The 18,227-nt window shown below is 36.7% G+C and overlaps 1 protein-coding gene across 1 annotated transcript in view; it reads left to right on the top strand.

Moving 5' to 3' along the window:
* The window catches only part of SUPT16H (SPT16 homolog, facilitates chromatin remodeling subunit), a 38,671-nt gene that overhangs the window by 5,293 nt on the left and 15,151 nt on the right, over positions 1-18,227 (top strand). Inside the window, exons 2-10 of the mRNA XM_014844426.3 lie at positions 8,236-8,328; positions 9,312-9,482; positions 10,161-10,313; positions 10,874-11,020; positions 11,665-11,816; positions 12,515-12,687; positions 16,711-16,801; positions 17,764-17,837; positions 17,975-18,087. Coding sequence (XP_014699912.1) covers positions 8,236-8,328; positions 9,312-9,482; positions 10,161-10,313; positions 10,874-11,020; positions 11,665-11,816; positions 12,515-12,687; positions 16,711-16,801; positions 17,764-17,837; positions 17,975-18,087 — 1,167 coding nt within the window. The remainder of the gene's footprint in view (positions 1-8,235; positions 8,329-9,311; positions 9,483-10,160; positions 10,314-10,873; positions 11,021-11,664; positions 11,817-12,514; positions 12,688-16,710; positions 16,802-17,763; positions 17,838-17,974; positions 18,088-18,227) is intronic.

Below are 18,227 nucleotides of genomic sequence, written 5' to 3'. Positions count from 1 at the left end.
CAGTCAATGGGCACTTGGATTGCTTCCAAATCTTAGCTGTTGTAAATAATGCTGCAGTGAACGTAGGGGTGCATAAGTCTCTTTGAATTGTTGATTTCAAGTTCTTTGCATAAAGACCCGGTAGTAGGATAGCTGGGTCATATGGTATTTCTATTTTTAATTTTCTTCTTTTTTAATTTTTTGAGATATCTCCATACTGTTTTCCATAGTGGCTGCACCAGTTTGCATTCCCACCAGCAGTGTATGAGGGTTCCCTTTCCTCCACATCCTCTCCAACATTGGTTATTTTTTGTTTTGGTGATTATAGCCATCGTAACAGGTGTAAGGTGATATCTTAGTGTAGTTTTGATTTGCATGAAATTTAACTTTTTTATACCATCACATTTATCCCAACTTCTCTACCTTCTAATATTTTAAAAATTTCTTCCTGACATATTGTTATGAAAATTTTCAAACAGAGAAAGGTGAAAGAATTTTACAGTGAACACCCATGTACCCACCACCTAGATTATACAATTATTTTAATATATTTGCTTTATGATACATCCACCCCCTTGATGTTTTTTTCACAATTTTTAGTAAAATAAATAGTCAGTTTACACTGTTATGCTCTTGTAAATATTTTTACTGCTGGGTGAAGTAAAGAAATAGTTACCATTCCTTTTCTCTACAGTTTTTCATTTTTCCTGGCATTAATGAGTGCCTCAATTTTTCTCCTTTTTTTAATGTCCCTAGCCTTAATTTTTTCCTGCAAGTCTGTCATAATCTCATCAATCTTTTATTCTAAAATTCTTACACTCATCAGATATTTTGTTAATTCCGTGATTGTCTTTTAAACACTACCACCACCGCCACCACCCAATCAACTTTACATTATCCTGCTGTCTGTATAGGGTGATCTCCTGGTCTGTTGAATCTTGGAACTTTCCAGTGTTGGGTCCCGTATAGTATCCTAGAGCCCATGTCTTGATTTATTTCTTCGTTTTATTAGAGCATTTTCTCTAAGAGCTTCGTAAGAAAGGATATAGAGAATATATATTTCTTGAGCCCTTGTGTGTGTTAAAAGTTTTATTTTATCTTCACTTTTGGTTAATAATACAGTTAGTGGGTATAAAATTTGCGGTTGAAAAGCTTTCAGAATTCTCAGAATTTTGAAGCATTTGTTCATCAGTCTTGAAGCTTGCACTGTTACCTTGGAGAAGGCCGATGTGATTCTGTTTCCTGTTCCAATATCCATGGCCTGTTGTTCTCTGTAAAACGTTTAGAATCATCTCTTTATTCCTTGTGGTTTGAAATTTCACTGCCTTGGTGTGAGTCTTTTTTTTCCCTTCCTTGCACTGAGTTGAGAAGTAAGAGGCTCTTTTAATCTCAAGACTTATATCCTTTGGTGCTGGAATCTTGCATTCTTTGATCTTGTTTTCCTCTCCGTTTCTTCAGTGATTTTTTTCCCCCCTGAAATTCCTATTCGGTAAGGTTTAGACTTCTGGGCTTAAATTTGTTTATCTTTTCATTTCATTTCCTATTTCTTTGTCTTCTACTTCTAGATGCTGTTTCTTAACTTCATTTTCCCACTTTCTATCGAATTTTTTTTTTAATTTCACCTATTTTGAATTTCTAAGAGTCCTTTTTATCCTCTGTTCTTTTCTTGTTTTATGGTTGTACTATATATATTTCTCTTATAGGGTCTTTTTGTTTGTTTGTTTTGTTTTCTGTCCTCTGCCTTGTCTGTTTCCTCTGGGTTTGTTTGCTTTCTCTATTACATATTAACAAAAATCAAAATGAGGCTTGGCTATCCATCCGTCTTAATAAAGTAATAAGAAACTGGTTGGAAGCTCTGCAGAATGAGGGCTCTCACCTGGTAGGGGTTGCTATAGAGTGATTATGCTGTTTTATTCCATGGAAGACCCCCAAATGTCGGTATCTGAAGTGTTTTCTCTGAATTCAATGAGGATGCACAAAGAAAAATCCTCCACTTCTTGTCTTTGGGGCATTTGTTCCCCATTATTGTCATTCAAAATACAGACTTCCCTTTAATTCCCCAACATTTTAATACTTGCCTTCTGCTGGGCCTACTATTTGAGTCTAGAGCCTTTCTTACTTTCTTAGCCCATCTCTCCAGAGAATAAAGCACATCTTTTTGTAGAGGGATTAGGAGTTGTCTCAGGGCTTCTGAGAACTGGGAGTCCAGCTTTTAAGCTTGCTGTCCAGACCTTCTGTTCTCAGCCCTGAACTCATCCATGTGCAATATACCCCATTCCCCTTCTCTGATACTTGGTGCCTCCTGAGTTCTGAGCCCACTGGGGCTCTATGAGAGATGCACACTCATCATCAATGTCTTCCCAGCAAGAATACTTGTCAAGCACTTAGGGTATAGCTGCCCCAGCTCTGCTTAGTCATTTACCACTTTGTTCTCTTCATCTCCCAAAAAACTGTTGAACTCCTTAAACCTACATGCATTCAGAAAAGACACTTTACATGACTATAATTGGAGAATCGTGTCACCTTCCAAAAATAAAAAGTACTGTTAAAAAAATGAAGATAATGTAAGCATAGCTGCATTGTTAAATTGTAGCAGGTGGTAAGGACTAGCATTAAACAGATATAGTCTTGATGTGGTCAAGTGGATTAAAAGAGAATTGAAAAGTGTATAACTTTTTTGCTCTAAATATTTAAAGCCACATCTGGGATCACCTAAAGTCGCCTCCTCTGTGAGTTGTACACTTTCAGAAAGTCTCTTCTACTCTCCACACCCTGTACTGTTCATGTCACCAGCTCGTCTTTGACATCAGTAACAATAGCCGTGTGATACACGTGGGGAATTTTTAACAAACAGCCATTTGAGTCTTTAATAATGATGATGGCAAATATATAGTAGTTTCAATGAGCTAGGCACTAGTCTAAGTACTTGATACACGTTAGCAAATTTAATTCTCAGAGCAATACTTACAGATGCGAAGACTGAGGAGACTGAAGCACAGAGAGGTTGGGTTGCAGTGAGTGGTGGGGTCAAGGATTCACGCCCAGGCAGTCTGGCTTCAGAGTGAGCCCTTTTACCCAGTAGACATACTGTCTTTCTAAATATAGAAGGCAGACTTTGATTCCTATCACTTGCAGTTGCTGAAAGAAATTTCTGGTAAATTTAAGAGGTCACCAACACTAACATCTTACCTGAAAAGTTTATCAAATGATTCTAAGTCTCCTTGTAGATGAAAATCAGAAACCTTTTAAAGAAATTCTTTTTTATCTTTAGGACCCTAAAGAAAGTGTTCTCTCATCTGATTTGTTAACTGAAAGAGAGAGAGATGGTAGAAAAAGTATAATTTTGCCTGTTAGTCTATAATAATTGTGTCCTAATAGAAAATATGTATTTTAGACTTAATATGTGTGTTTTAATTAGACTTTCAGCACCTTTTATAAAAGCTGAAATCATCATTAGTGTGAGAACTGCCTATATATTTGCGTGGGAGTTCCGAGTGTGCTAGGTCTTGATTTGGTGTTTTGAATATGATGATGCTTACTGTGTTTTATTGTGAGGATTACAGATAATAACTGCAAGGCATGTACAAAAAGTGGCTGCTCAGTAAATACTCCCATCTAAAACACCTTTTTCAGCAAGACTTGGTGGACCAGACAGACTGGAAGGAGGCAGAATTTGGAGACAGAAAGGGTTTGGTGGATGTTGAGAGTCTGTGCATACCAGGGCTCACTGCTGCAAGATGGTTCATCTAGAAGGGGGAGCACAGGAATCGCAAGTCCAGATAGATTTGACAAGGGCTCAAGTCTAAGTCCTGAAGAACAGCCCAAGCAGAAGAGATCAGGTAGGAATCTGGGGCCATTTAAGCGGCACAGAGTCAAGCCCCAGCTGCCTCCAAGAGCCAGTGCTTGGAACTGGCTATAGGACTGGTCCTGGGGCAATGACTGCTAGCCTTGTGGCTTTCTTTTTTTAACCAGCCCCACTACACTCCAGTATTTTAAAATTCTAGACATAATCTGGAATTTAATCCGAAAGTATTTCAGTATTATATATAACTTTATTATACTGTTACTTTGGGTAACTTACCATATGAATTTTATAAGCAGATTATTAAAAATCTCCCACAGTTTCAAAAGACTATTTTTGGATGTAATCTGTATAAGGTGTTTATACTCCTCATAAGGTTTGAAATATGTTTGAAATATTCAAAAAAATATGAAATTTGTTTGAAAATACAAAATAGCGGCCCAGATTTTGCTGTCAAAATATTTGGTTTTGGGGCCAGCCCCATGGCCGAGTGGTTAAGTTCGTGCACTCTGCTTCGGCAGCCCAGGGTTTGGCCATTTCGGATCCTGGACGCGGACATGGCACTGCTCATCAAGCCATGCTGAGGCGGCATCCCACGTGCTACAACTGGAAGGACTCACAACTAAAAATACACAACTATGTACCAGGGGGCTTTGGGGAGAAAAAGGAAAAAAATAAAATCTTTAAAAAAAAAATTTGGTTTTATTGTAATCCTTTTCACTGAATCACATTTTATGAAAATTTTATCTAAATTTATCTTTAGATATCTTAAATTCTGCTATTATTTCTTTCTTTTGGTGTTAGAGCCCACCAGTTTCTGTAAAGAATAAATTAAGAATATTCTATGAAATGGTCAGAGCAACTGGGTTCCAAAAGAAATTAGGATTCATTGTCTCACCTTTTTGATTGGCACTGGAAAACTAGGCATTTTATGAATTGAAATCCTTGAGATTTGATGGATTTATTTCCGCAGTCTTCATTAAAAAGCTGAACATGTGGGTCTTTTTTTCTCTGTCCTGATTTTCAATTATGTTGAGATTCCTTTGGATGATTTTCCCATATTATTAATAATTAAGTTGCATGATTATACTTTTTCATATACTTTTTAAAAACGTGTTAGTGTATTGAAATTTTGTATACGTTCAGACCTTTTTCTTTGCTGAAAAATTTTGATTCAACCAAGATTTCAAATATCAAAAAATATACTACAAGGGACTTTTTGGTTAGTTTCAGTGGTATTTTTTGTAGACATATTTAGGGAAGAAAATTATATATCTGTATCCACAAGACTTTATAAGCACTAAATATAAGAGAGTGCCAATTGCTAATTTCGGGAGGTTACTAAGGTTCTAGTAATATTGCCACAAAATCCCATGTTTACTGAAGAATTGCAGTATGTATAGCAAAACTTCAGAGAGGAGAGACTATTTAATGCCGAAGTTAGTGTTACTATATCTGATAGGAATTGTATACCACAGTGCTTCTCAAACTCTGATATCAAGACCCCTTTACATTCTTAAATTATTCAGGACCCCAAAGAACCTTTCTTTGTATCGGTTGTATCAAGTGTATGAAGAAAATCTGGCGTCATACATACTTGGAGCTGGAAAAAGAAAGCTATTTTAATAACCTTTTCAAATAATTATGGACATTCTTTGTTACTACACTAAAACGCTAGAAGTGGTAATCTCTTAAAAGTTAGTTATAATGTGAAATCTAAAACCACAACCATGAACTTTTCTTCTTTCTTTTTTTCTTTTCTTTTTTTGCTGAGGAAGATTTGCCCTGAGCTAACATGTGTGCCATTCTTTCTCAATTTTGTACGTGGGTAGCCGCCACAGCATGGCTGCCGATGAGTGGTGTAGGTCAGTGCCCAGGAACTGAACCTGGGCCACTGAAGCAGAGCATGCTGAACTTAACCACTAGGCCACAGGGCTGGCCCCAACAATGAACTTTTCATACTCAAGTTATTTTTCCTTCTTGCACCTTTGATCCTTTACCCAGGGATGACTTTGTAACATCACCATGTAATATTTGGAAAATATTGGTTCCCTCAGTTGTGCAGATCTTCTAAATGTACACATTTCATTATACAATATCAAAGAATCATGTATGTAAATGTCACTACTGATCTCATCAGAAGAGTCTTGAGTGAGTAGTGAAGCTGTCAAGTTGACAGTGGTGGGTACAAGTTTTTTCAAAATTTTATTTTTGCTTGAAAACTCAAATTTTATCATTGACAACACACATCATTTGCTTTCCGTGAAGTGACAGGCTTCATGCATTTTCAAGAAAATGTATACTGGATACCCAAATCTGTTTAAATGTCTAGTTCAACTTGCTACTCAAGTAATTGTACAAATGCTTTTCCTTGAGATAACTGTCATACTTCAGTGTGCACAGAGAAGTGCTTTGTGTGTACGTCCTATTTCTTTACACAGAATATTAGACATAGTCTTAAGGGTTGGGATTTCATAATATTAATCATTTTTACTGCATCAGGGACATTCTTTGGTAAACTTAGCTTTTTTCTTCTTTCTTTCTGTGAGTGTAGTAGTGAAGAACTAGTTTGGTGCCACTGTCCTGATTCATGCTAAGACATTAGCAATTTTAATTATCAGCACTTTTGCATCATCAGTGAGAACTAATGATAAAACTTTAGCAACCTGAAGGAAGACATTTTCTCATTGACAATCAATGGGGGAATGCAGTTTTATTGTGGTAGAGAAATTCAACAAAACCCTCCTATAAAAAACCTATATTTGGATTCTTACCGGCAACCAGAAGTCTTAAAATGAGGAAGTGTCTTATGTAGATGTTTTTGTTGACTTAATAGGGGAAGTCAGAGATTTGACCTCATAGCCCACAATTACCAGTCCCTTGGTCTTACAGAGCTGTTCAAGAGTAGCTAATGGTTGGAGGACTTACACTTCTCAATTTCAAAACTTACTAAAAAGTTGCAGTAATCAAAACAATGTGATACTAGTGTAAGGATAGACATGGGGATCAATGGAATAGAACTGAGAATCCAGAAATAAACCTTCACATTTACATCATTTGATTTTTGACAATGGTGCCAAGACATTTCAATGGGGAAAGAATAGTCTTTTCTACAGATGGTCCTGGAACAACTAGATAGCCATATGCAAAAGAATGAAGGTAGGCCTCTTCCTCACACCATGCATAAAAATTAACTCCAAATGAATCATAGATCTAAACATGAGAGCTAAAACCATAAAACTGTTGTAGAAGAAAATATAGGTAAATCTTTATGTCCCTGGGTTAGGCAAAGTTACCTTAGATAAGACATCAAAAGTACAAGAAAGTAATTTGGACTTCTTCGAAATTAAAAACTTTTTGTCCTTCAAAGGACATCATTAAGAAAGTGAAAAGACCAACCAACAAGTAGGAGAAAAATGTGGAAATCATATCTGATAAGAGACGTATCTAGAATATAAAAAGAACTCTTACAGCTTAAGAAAGCAGTGACCCCGTTACATGGTGGGCAAGGAGTCTGAAGAGACGCTTCTCCAAAAAAGGTATACAGTGGCCAGTAATCATGTGAAAAGGGGCGCAACATAATTAACCATCAGGGACATGCAAATCAAAACTAGTGAGATACTACTTTACACCAATTGGAGGGCATAAAAAAGACAGTTAACAAGTATTGGTCAGCATGTAGAGAAATTGGAACCTTCGTACATTGCTGTTCAGAGTATAAATGGTGCAGGCTCTTTGGAAAACAGTCTGGTGGTTCCTCAAAAAGTTGAACAGAGTTACTATATGACCAACAATTCCTCACCTAGGTATACACTCAAGAGAAATATGTCTGTGCAAAAATTTAAATGAAAGTTCATAGCATTATTCGTAATAGCCAAAGAAAATGGAAACAACCCGTATGTCCATCAATTGATGAATGGACAAAATATGGTATGTCCATATAATGGAATATTATTCAGCAATAAAAAGGAATGAAGTATTGATACATGCTACCATATGGATGAACCTTGAGAGCATTGAAAGAAACTGGACACTAAGGCCACATACTCTCTGCTTCCATTTATATGAAATGTCCAGAATAGACACATATAGAGACAGATTAGTGGCTGCCTTGGGCTGGGGAGTAGATGGATAATGATTACTAATGGGTTTCTTGTTGGGGAGATGAAGACATTCTAAAATTAGATTGTTGTGACACAGTTACATAACTGAATACATTAAAAACCATTGAACTGTGCACTTTAAATGGATAAATTGTGTGTGAATTCTATCTCAGTGAAGCTATTTGAAAAATAGAATAACTGATGGCTGTGAGGTTGCCAAGCAACATACCTTAAACTTGGAATTTCTATTAGGAAAAAATTATATGTATCCTGATTAAATACTGAAGTCTGTATTCCTATTTTGCTAGTGTAAAAAGAAAATGACCAAATTCCCTCCTCTTTACTTTTCAGAAAGGAGAAGATGAGTATGCCAATGTTGATGCTATTGTTGTATCAGTGGGTGTTGATGAAGAAATTGTTTATGCCAAATCAACTGCCTTACAGGTGAGAGGTTTCCAGCAGTTTTTAGCCCTGAGAGTGATTGAATCATGTATGGCACTGTCCAATATGGTAGCCACCAGCCACATTAAAAATTTAATTCCTCATTCAAAAGTCTCACGTACTCAATAGTAACTACCATATTAGAGTAGATATGGAATATTTCCATCATCACAAAAAGTTCAGTGGACAGCACTGATTTAGACCATAGGAAAAAAAGTATCTGAATTGAGAAGGATTTAACTATATGCAACAGAAAAGCCTAAATAACAGTGGGTTTAACAGAATATTTCTTCTTTTAGATAGACATCAGGGACCCAGGTTTTTTCCATCCATAGAGTATTGCTCTTGTGCTCATGGTGCAAAAATTGCTAGAGCTCCAGCCATTATATCTACGTTCCAAGCAAAAAGAATAGAGAAAGAGAAGCAAGTGGAAAAGGTCCCACAGAATACTTCTACTTATAACTTACTGGCCAAAATTTAATGTAATGGCCATATTTAGCCACAAGAGCAGATGGGAATTAGAGTCCTCATGCCAAGCAGTGTGCCCAGCTAAAAATCCTGAGTCGTTTGAAGAGAAAAGAAATGAATAATTGGTAGGCAACTAACCCCCACTGAGGGAGATAGAATTAGAATGCACAGTTCCCGGAGGTGCTACTCTGTCCCTTGTTTTATGCATTTCTATCCTTCTAAATAATAATATAGTTCTGGTAAACACAAATTATCCAAATGATTTGATGTTTATTATGGAATATTTCAAACATGTGAAAGTAAATAAAATAATATATTGAACTCCCATTTACCCATTATCCAATAAATTGGTAACTCCTGGCCAGTCTCATTTCATTTGTATCCACCTCCAGGCTCCCCAACCCTAGATTATTTTTAAGTTAATCCCAGATATCTTGTTTTATAGATATTTCTGTATAAGTGCACTAATTTTTTTTTTATCTGTAAATAACTGTTGTCACTATTGTCTTTTCCCACAGACATGGCTCTTTGGTTACGAACTGACTGACACTATCATGGTCTTCTGTGATGACAAAATCATCTTTATGGCCAGCAAGAAAAAAGTGGAGTTCTTAAAACAGATTGCCAACACTAAGGGCAATGAGAATGCTAATGGAGCCCCTGCCATCACACTGCTGATACGAGAAAAGGTCAGAACTAAGAAAGAATGTGTCATAATGTGAGAGAATGTTTAAAAGTGATAAACAGAAATGCCTTCTAGGAATTTAAAAGAATACAAAGGAAAGATTTTAGCTGACTGTGGTTGTAATTACGTAGTTCTGTCACATCTTCATTGTTTGTGAGGAAGAAAAGAGTTCAACAACCCTGTCAGTTCAGCAGCAAAACAAATGGGCTGTGAAATTCTGGTGAACACTAACTTTGCCCTTCTTGAGGACACTGTCAACTTGTTTGTTTTCATCTGAGTACCTTAATTAGAACAAATAACCTTGCATATCCTTAAGAAAACTTAGATATACCTCAGTTTCAGTTTTTATCAAATGCAGTCTTTGTCATACTGCCCACCTGACAAAGACTTTTTCTCAGAATGTTGTTCACATATGCATTTAAGTTTCTTAGCTGTTCCTTAAGAAAAAGAATAGTCTTGTCAACTTATACGGCACTTCACCTAAGTATTTAAAAGTATCTGAAGAAATTTTGTGTTAACTTTGGTGTGTTACAATCTGCCCTAAAGAAGTAAGTAGGGCATGGGGAGAGAATTTATTCTTTCCACAGTTTAGAGAATTCATCTCTGCCCGTTACTAGTAAAACATAAATGTCTAATTCTACAACTAATTACAAACTCTGTTTCTTCCCTGTGGCACTGATAGAATGAAAGTAATAAGAGCAGCTTTGACAAAATGATTGAAGCCATTAAAGAAAGCAAGAACGGCAAGAAGATTGGAGTGTTCAGCAAAGACAAATTCCCTGGAGAGTTCATGAAGAGCTGGAACGACTGCCTCAACAAAGAGGGCTTTGACAAAGTAAGAATTCTCCCGGAAACAAGCAAATTGAGAGTCGAGAAGACAAAAGCGTGACAGGCTTCCATAACAGATAGTACAGAGAATTTGTTTTGAGAAAACTATATGTTCGTTCACATTTCCATTTTTCATTGCCTTTGGCTGAGCGGTAAGCCGGTTTACTTTTCACTCAGGAATGAGAATTTCAGAAGATAGTTCAGCGACTTCAGAGGGAAATTGTTTCTCAGATTCTTGGCCAAACAATATTTTTCTTTCTTTTTTTCTTCTGTTGTCCTGCCTATCTTTCTTCTAAATCCTTTGCAAAAACCTCTAGAGAGGGGCATTTGCATTTTAAATGGTACATTAGTTCAGTGCCTCTTAGAATACACACAATGACTTAGTAAAGAGCTATTCCAAAGGTTTATTCAATCCAAGAAGAGAATATTTAGATATTCTGCAAACTACTGGTGAATAGTTTGCTAAATAATTAAGTACCATCACTAATAATATTCAGATTGAGAGAGATGCATTTCTTTAGCAGTTCTATATTTGCATGCTGGAAACTTGTATCACTTTGACTGCAGATAGATATCAGTGCAGTTGTGGCCTATACCATTGCTGTGAAGGAGGATGGGGAGCTCAACCTAATGAAGAAAGCAGCCAGCATCACCTCTGAGGTCTTCAACAAATTCTTCAAGGAAAGAGTCATGGAAATAGTTGATGCAGATGAGGTAAATGGAGAGGGGAAAGTCTTGTTGGTGTTTTAATGAAGCAGAAATAAGTCCCTACGGTGCAGTGTTTTGGTATGTTCTGCTTCCTTTGAAATTAAGCCTTTGATACTTAAATTGGTGGTATATAATTGTGCCAGCTCTCTTTCAAAATAACTGCAAACCTACACTATAGTTTCTTGAGGTTACCCAGTATTTTACTTGAGAATTCCTTAATAGCTGTGAATTCCACATATTGTTCTCTAAATTTGCTTTGCATGTGTACCAGTATATTATCTGGTGCATAAACCATTTCATGGGCTGGCCTGATGGCATAGTGGGTAAGTTCGCATGCTGTGCTTCAGCAGCCCGGGGTTTGTGGGTTTAGATCCCAGGCACAGACCTACACACCGCTCATCAAGCCATGCTGTGGTGGCATCCCACATAGAAAATAGAGGAAGATTGGCACAAATGTCAGCTCAGGGCCAATCTTCCTCACCAAAAAACAAAAAAAGGATAAGGATTAAATGAAATTAAAAAAAAAAAAACTTCCATAGCATCCTAAATGATCTCAAGGTGTATGTTGTCTTCAAATGATAACATCCAAAAACCCAACACCCCTCTTTGCCACTCTCTAGTGAATATTTTGTTTCTGGGTACGCTTACAGAAAGTTCGACACAGCAAACTGGCTGAATCTGTGGAAAAGGCCATTGAAGAGAAAAAATACCTAGCTGGGGCAGACCCTTCTACTGTGGAAATGTGTTACCCTCCCATTATTCAGAGTGGTGGCAATTATAATCTCAAGTTTAGTGTGGTGAGGTAAGTATGAGAACTTCAAAATAAAACAAAAGCCAGACCATTTCAACCAGTAGCCTATTTTTTTCTTTAACTCATTCCAGAATTCAGAAAAGTAAGAGGAGGCAATAACTGTTAGCCTGCCTTCCACATTATCTTCTTGTCTTATTCTGTGCATATTTCTGTTTTATTTCACAGTTATTCATTTCTTAAGCATTTGATTATAAGCATTTTTCAAGATTAAAAATACCAAGAAAAATGCAGAGCATTTTGCAAAAGCCATTAAAATCTTATTAGGTGTACCATAATGTAATTTCTCTTCTAATTTTTAAAAATACTGTAAAGACTGCTGTTTTTCCTGGTCAGTCTGAAGGAAGGAATTCCTAGCGAATACTGTAATTGATAGTGGACTGGTGGATGAGTGACTCCTCACCACCTTACTGTTATACTACAGTTAATAAAATTCAGTATATCCTTCGCATATTTAGGATACAACAACTCAACTTTCACTGAATTTTTATCCTAAAAGTTTTGGCCCCTGATTTTACCGCAGAGCCTTTATTAACTGATTAGTTTATTTAAAGAAGGAAGAGTTTGGGTCCTTACTCTGCTTCAGCTGTGGATACAGCAGGGAGAGGTGGTGATTACAGATGCTGTGTGCCAGTGATACGAAGGGCTTTGCTAGTTTGGGTAATGAAATGCTTTCTTCCTTTGGTCTCTAGTGACAAGAATCACATGCATTTTGGGGCCATCACTTGTGCCATGGGTATTCGCTTCAAATCTTACTGCTCCAACCTTGTTCGCACTTTGATGGTTGACCCTTCTCAGGAAGTTCAAGAAAATTACAACTTTTTGCTCCAGCTTCAAGAGGAGCTGCTAAAGGAATTAAGACATGGTGAGGTGCCTTAGAAAAGAATGTTTGGAAATTTTGTAACAAAAATGTCTTCAGTGTTTATGTGAGTTTATATCCCTGAGATTCTTGTATTAAAAATAGAATTAGATTTTACTAACCTTGAATCATCCTAGCATTTGGTTCTTGAATCTCCTTTTCTTTTAGCATAAGTAGTTATTGCGGTTTTACATTGATATTTACAAAAACTTCTCTGGGGCCGGGCCTCATGGCACAGTGGTTAAGTTCAGCGCACTCTGCTTCAGCAGCCCAGGTTTGATTCCCAGGTGCGGGCCTACACCACTCCTCAGTGGCCATGCTATGGTGGCATCCCACATAGAAAATACAGGAAGGTTGGTACAGATGTTAGCTCAGGGCAAATCTTCCTCAGCAGAAAAAAACCCAAAAAAACAAAAACTTCTCTGATGAGTTAGGTCTCTGTGTCCACAGCTTCATAAAATACCATGGCCATATTATTCTTCTTTAAAACTTTAGAAAGTTCTTTTTCTTTTTATTTTTTTATTGACATACAATTTAACATACAACTTTATATTAGTTTCAGGTGTACAACATAATGATTTGATATTTGTATATATTGTGAAATGATCACCACAGTAAGTCTAGTTAACATTCGTCACCATACATAGTTAAAGAATTTTTTTTCTTGTGATGAGAACTTTTAAGATCTACTCTCTTAGCAACTTTCAAATATGAAATAGAGTATTATTAACTATAGTTGCCATGCTGTACATTACATCCTCAGGACTTAATTTATTTTATAACTGGAAGTTTGTACCTTTTGACTCCCTTCATCCATTTCACCCTTATTCCCCACCTCTTGCAACTGGTAGTCTGTTCTCTGTATCTATGAGCTTGTTTTTAGGGTTTTTTATTCCAAATATTAGTAAGATCGTATAGTATATGTCTTTCTCTGACTTGTTTTACGTAGCATAGTGCCCTCAAGTTCCATCCATGTTGTTTCAAATGGCAAGATTTCATTCTTTTTATGACTGAATAATATTCTATTGTATATATATATACACACACCACATCTTCTTTATCCATTCTTGAGTTCAGAGGCACTTGGGTTGCTTCATTATCTTGGCTGTTTTAAATAATGCTGCAATGAACGTGGTGGGGAGATATCTTTTCAAGTTAGTGTTTTTGTTTTCTTTGGATAAATACCTAAAAGTGGAATTGCTGGATCACATGGTAGTTCTATTTTTAATTTTTTGAGGAACCTCCATACTGTTTTCCATAGTGGCTGCACCATTTTACATTCCTACCAAGAGTGCACATAGGTTCCCTTTTCTCCACATCCTTACCATCACTTGTTATTTCTTGTCTTTTTGATAATAGCCATTCTAACAGGTATAAGGTGACATCCCATTGTGGTTTTGATTTGCATTTCCCTTACGGTTAGTGATGTTGAACCTCTTTTCATGTACCTGTTGGACATTTGTATGTTTTTGAAAAAATGTCAGATCCTCTGCCCATTTTTTAATCGAATTATTTTTTTGCTATTGAGTTATGAATTCTTTGTGTGTTTTGGATGTTAACCCCTTCTCAAATATGTGACTTAAAAATATTTTCTCCCATTCAGTTGGTTGCCTTTTCATTTTGTTGATGGTTTCTCCTTTGCTCTGTAGAAGCTTTTTAGTTTGATATAGTCCCATTTGTTTATTTTTGCTTTTGTTACCTTTGCTTTTGGTGTCAAATCCAAAAAATGATCACCAAGGCTGATATCAAAGAGCTTACCACCTGTATTTTCTTCTAGGAGTTTTATGGTTTCAGGTCTTCTTTCTCCATTGTGTGTTCTCAGCTCGTTTGTTGTAAGTTAATTAACCATATATGCGTGGGTTTATTTCTGGGCTCTTTATTCTGCTGCACTGATCTGTGTGTCTGTCTTTATGCTAACACCATACTGTTTTGACTACTATAACTTTGTAATATAGTTTAAAGTGAGGGAGCATGATGCCTCTGGCTCTCTTCTTTCTCAAGATTGCTTTGCTTGTAGAGTCTTTTGTGATTTCATACAAGTTTTAGGATTGTTCTATTTCTGTGAAATATGCCATTGGAATTTTGATAGGAATTGCATTGAATCTGGAGATTGCTTTGAGTATTATGGACATTTTAACAATATTAATACTTGCAATCCATGAGCATGGAATATCTTTCCATTTATTTGTATTTCCTTCAGTCTCTTAGCAGTGTCTTAACGTTTTCAGTGTACAGACCTTTCACCTCCTTGGTTAAATTTACTCCTAATAAGTCTTTTATCTTTTTGATGCAGTTGTAAATGGGATTTTTTTTTTTTATTTCTCATTTGGATAGTTTGTTGTTAGCCTATAGATGCAACAGATTTCTGTATATTGATTTTGTATCCTGCAACTTTATTGCATTCATTTACAGTTGGCCCTCTGTATCTGTGGATACAGAGGGCTAATAACTAAGGGACTTGAGTATTGTGGATTTTGGATCTGCAGGAGGGCCTGGAACCGTGGATGCTGAGGAACAACTATATTAGTTCTAACAGTTTTTTGAGTTTTCTATATATAGTATCCTATCATCTGCAAATAGTGACAGTTTTACTTCTTTCTTTCCAATTTGGATGCCTTTTTCTTGCCTAATTTCTCTGGCTAAGACTTCCAATACTATGTTGAATAAAAGTGGGGAGAGTGGGCATTCTTGTCTTGTTCGTGATCCAGAGGAAAAGCTTTTTGCTATTGAGTATGATGTTAGCTGTGGGCTTGTAATATATGGCCTTTATTATGTTGAGGTCTGTTCCCTCTCTACCTATTTTGTTGAGAGTTTTTGTCATAAATGGATGTGGATTTTTGTCAAATGCGTTTTCTCTATCGAGAGGATTATATGATTTTTATCCTTCATTTTGTGTCGTATCACATTGATTGATTTGCAGGTGTTGAACCGTCCTTGCATCCCTGGACTAAATCCCACTTGATCACAGTCTATGATCCTTTTAATGTATTGTTGAATTCAGAAGAACTGTAGGACGTTCTGAGAAGTAGTATCTCTACCAACAGAATGTGTAATGTTAATCCTACATTGTATGGATACCGAGAATCTTAATGTGAGAGCAGAACTAGTAAGAACCCTGCTAAGCAAGCCACTGCCTACCTCCAAAGAAAGCAAAGTGCTTGATACCTCTTTTGCCTTAACACTCTACACCCCAACTGGCTAAATGGAACTTTATGTTTACCACCTTTAAACCACTTTGTAAGCTCACCCATGTTGCCCAGAGCTTCCAGACGCCATTCCTGTATAATATCTCAAGTTGATCTTGTGAAATCCTGTCTTGGAAATCGTGGTCATAGGTAGTTTAATGAGGATAAAGACCCCTCTGAGGCTACCATATTTGGACTACTCTGACTTGAAATATTTATTCATATCCTAGATCCTGAAAAATTTAGGCCAGAGCCCTTCTAACATTAATTCATCTGGTCAATAATCCAGTTTTTCAAAATGTATGATAACTTTAATATGAAGTCATTTATCAACACTTAGAAAATTATGTCACTGAGACCAGCTGGTGTCCCACAGTACCCCTGAGTCAGTGATTCTCAAACAGTGTAATTAAGAATGACTGGGTTTAGGTTGGCCTAGTGGCACAGTGGTTAAGTGTGCACGTTCAGCTTTGGTGGCCTAGGGTTCGCTGGTTCACATCCCGGGTTCGGACATGGCACCGCTTGGTAAGCCGTGCTGTGGTAGGCATCCCACATATAAAGTGGAGGAAGATGGGCATGGATGTTAGCTCAGGGCCAGTCTTCCTCAGCAAAAAAAAGAGGAGGATTGGCAACAGATGTTAGCTCAGGGCTAATCTTCCTCAAAAAAAAACAAGAATGACTGGGTAGATTGTTTTAAAAATGCAAATTTCTAAGCCCTACCACTCCTGCAACTGCATTTCTTAGTTCACATTTTAAGAAACGCTGCTTTAGGAGACCTAATAGATGACAAAAAGTGTTTTTTTCTGAAAGATCCTTTAATGTCCCCTTTCTGTCTTGTCATTAGGTGTGAAGATATGTGACGTGTACAATGCTGTCATGGATGTGGTTAAAAAGCAGAAGCCAGAGCTGCTGAACAAAATTACCAAAAACCTAGGGTAAGATGCTATATGTGCATTGTCCTCAGAGTCAGTTTTCATGACTGGCAGTGGTTAGACAAAATATTCTTAGATTGATTCAACCCACATTTATGGACTATTAAATTTAACTGTGTGCCAAACACACAGTGTGATCAGAGAATGTGAGAAAGATTTAAGTTCTACTTCCAGGGATGGGATGGAGATTTTTTTAGACCAGTGTAGTAGATGCCAGTAGATGTTCCAGGTTTAAATTAGAAATATTAGGAAATATTACATACTATATTTCCTCTCTTAGAACCCTTCAGCTCACTTTTGCAAATGAAATACTCTGAGATGTCGTAGTCTTTAAAAATTTTTTTGAATTTTTGTTTAATCCAGTGTTTCTCAAATGTTTCACCGTTGAACATCTAGAAACACCTAATAACATCTTACAGAAGCAAAGACATTTTGCAAAACAAAAGCTCTAGGCAGTCTCCTTAGATGGAAACTAGTCTGGAGTATATAGTTTTTTCCTGGACTTCTCTGATGTACAAGAGGAAATATATTGACCTATACTGAGTCTTGGCCCAGGTGACTTAATGAATATAGTGATTAGCATTCCACTAAAAATTGCCTGTCAATCCAATTACTACCGTCTTGGTAATGTGCCCCTTAACAGTCTCTGCTAAATTCTTTATAGGAGACTTGTAACAATTTCATGGTAAAATTTAAAATCTAAATGTGGATGAATAAGCTAAAATAAAAAAGGCTTGGTTTAATAAATGTTACATGAGGTACTTAATTAGGAAACTATTTTCCACCTATTAAGAGCCCAAAGACTATCCTCAAATCCTCTTCCTTAACTCACCGATCAGCAGGGGCAAATCACTCAACATGTTTGTCAGCCTTATCTTGAAACTTGGAATAGAATATATTGTACTTGACCCGTAATTAGAGATCCTTTAGCCTATTGCTGAAGTTTCTCTTCATTTCTTTTTTAGGTTTGGAATGGGAATTGAATTCCGTGAAGGCTCTTTAGTAATTAATAGTAAAAATCAGTACAAACTGAAGAAAGGTAAGTTTTACGTGCATGTAACAGGAAAATACTTTTTTGAATAGTTGCATTTAGCTTCATCTCCCCGTTTTTTGTATGAAATCTACACTTCTCCATCCTTTCACAGTCAGAGGCTGATTCCTGTTTTGCTGTTTTAGGGATGGTTTTCAGCATCAACCTGGGATTCTCAGAGCTGACTAACAAGGAAGGGAAGAAACCAGAAGAGAAAACCTATGCCTTGTTCATTGGTGACACAGTGCTTGTGGATGAGGTATGTATCGCTTCTTAAACTTTTAAGTGTTCATAAACTCACTTTTGAGGCACATTTTGTACCCTGTGGTTTTTTTCTTAAAAGTCTCTGTTAAATGCTAGCTACGGGGAGAAAGCCATGTGACAGCCAGGCCTGACGCA

Source organism: Equus asinus, chromosome 2 (genome assembly GCF_041296235.1).
Source record: "Equus asinus isolate D_3611 breed Donkey chromosome 2, EquAss-T2T_v2, whole genome shotgun sequence".
In the NCBI taxonomy this organism is placed as follows: domain Eukaryota; kingdom Metazoa; phylum Chordata; class Mammalia; order Perissodactyla; family Equidae; genus Equus; species Equus asinus.
The sequence above is the reverse complement of the archived record's forward strand: the minus strand, read 5'-3'. Positions and strand labels throughout refer to the sequence as shown.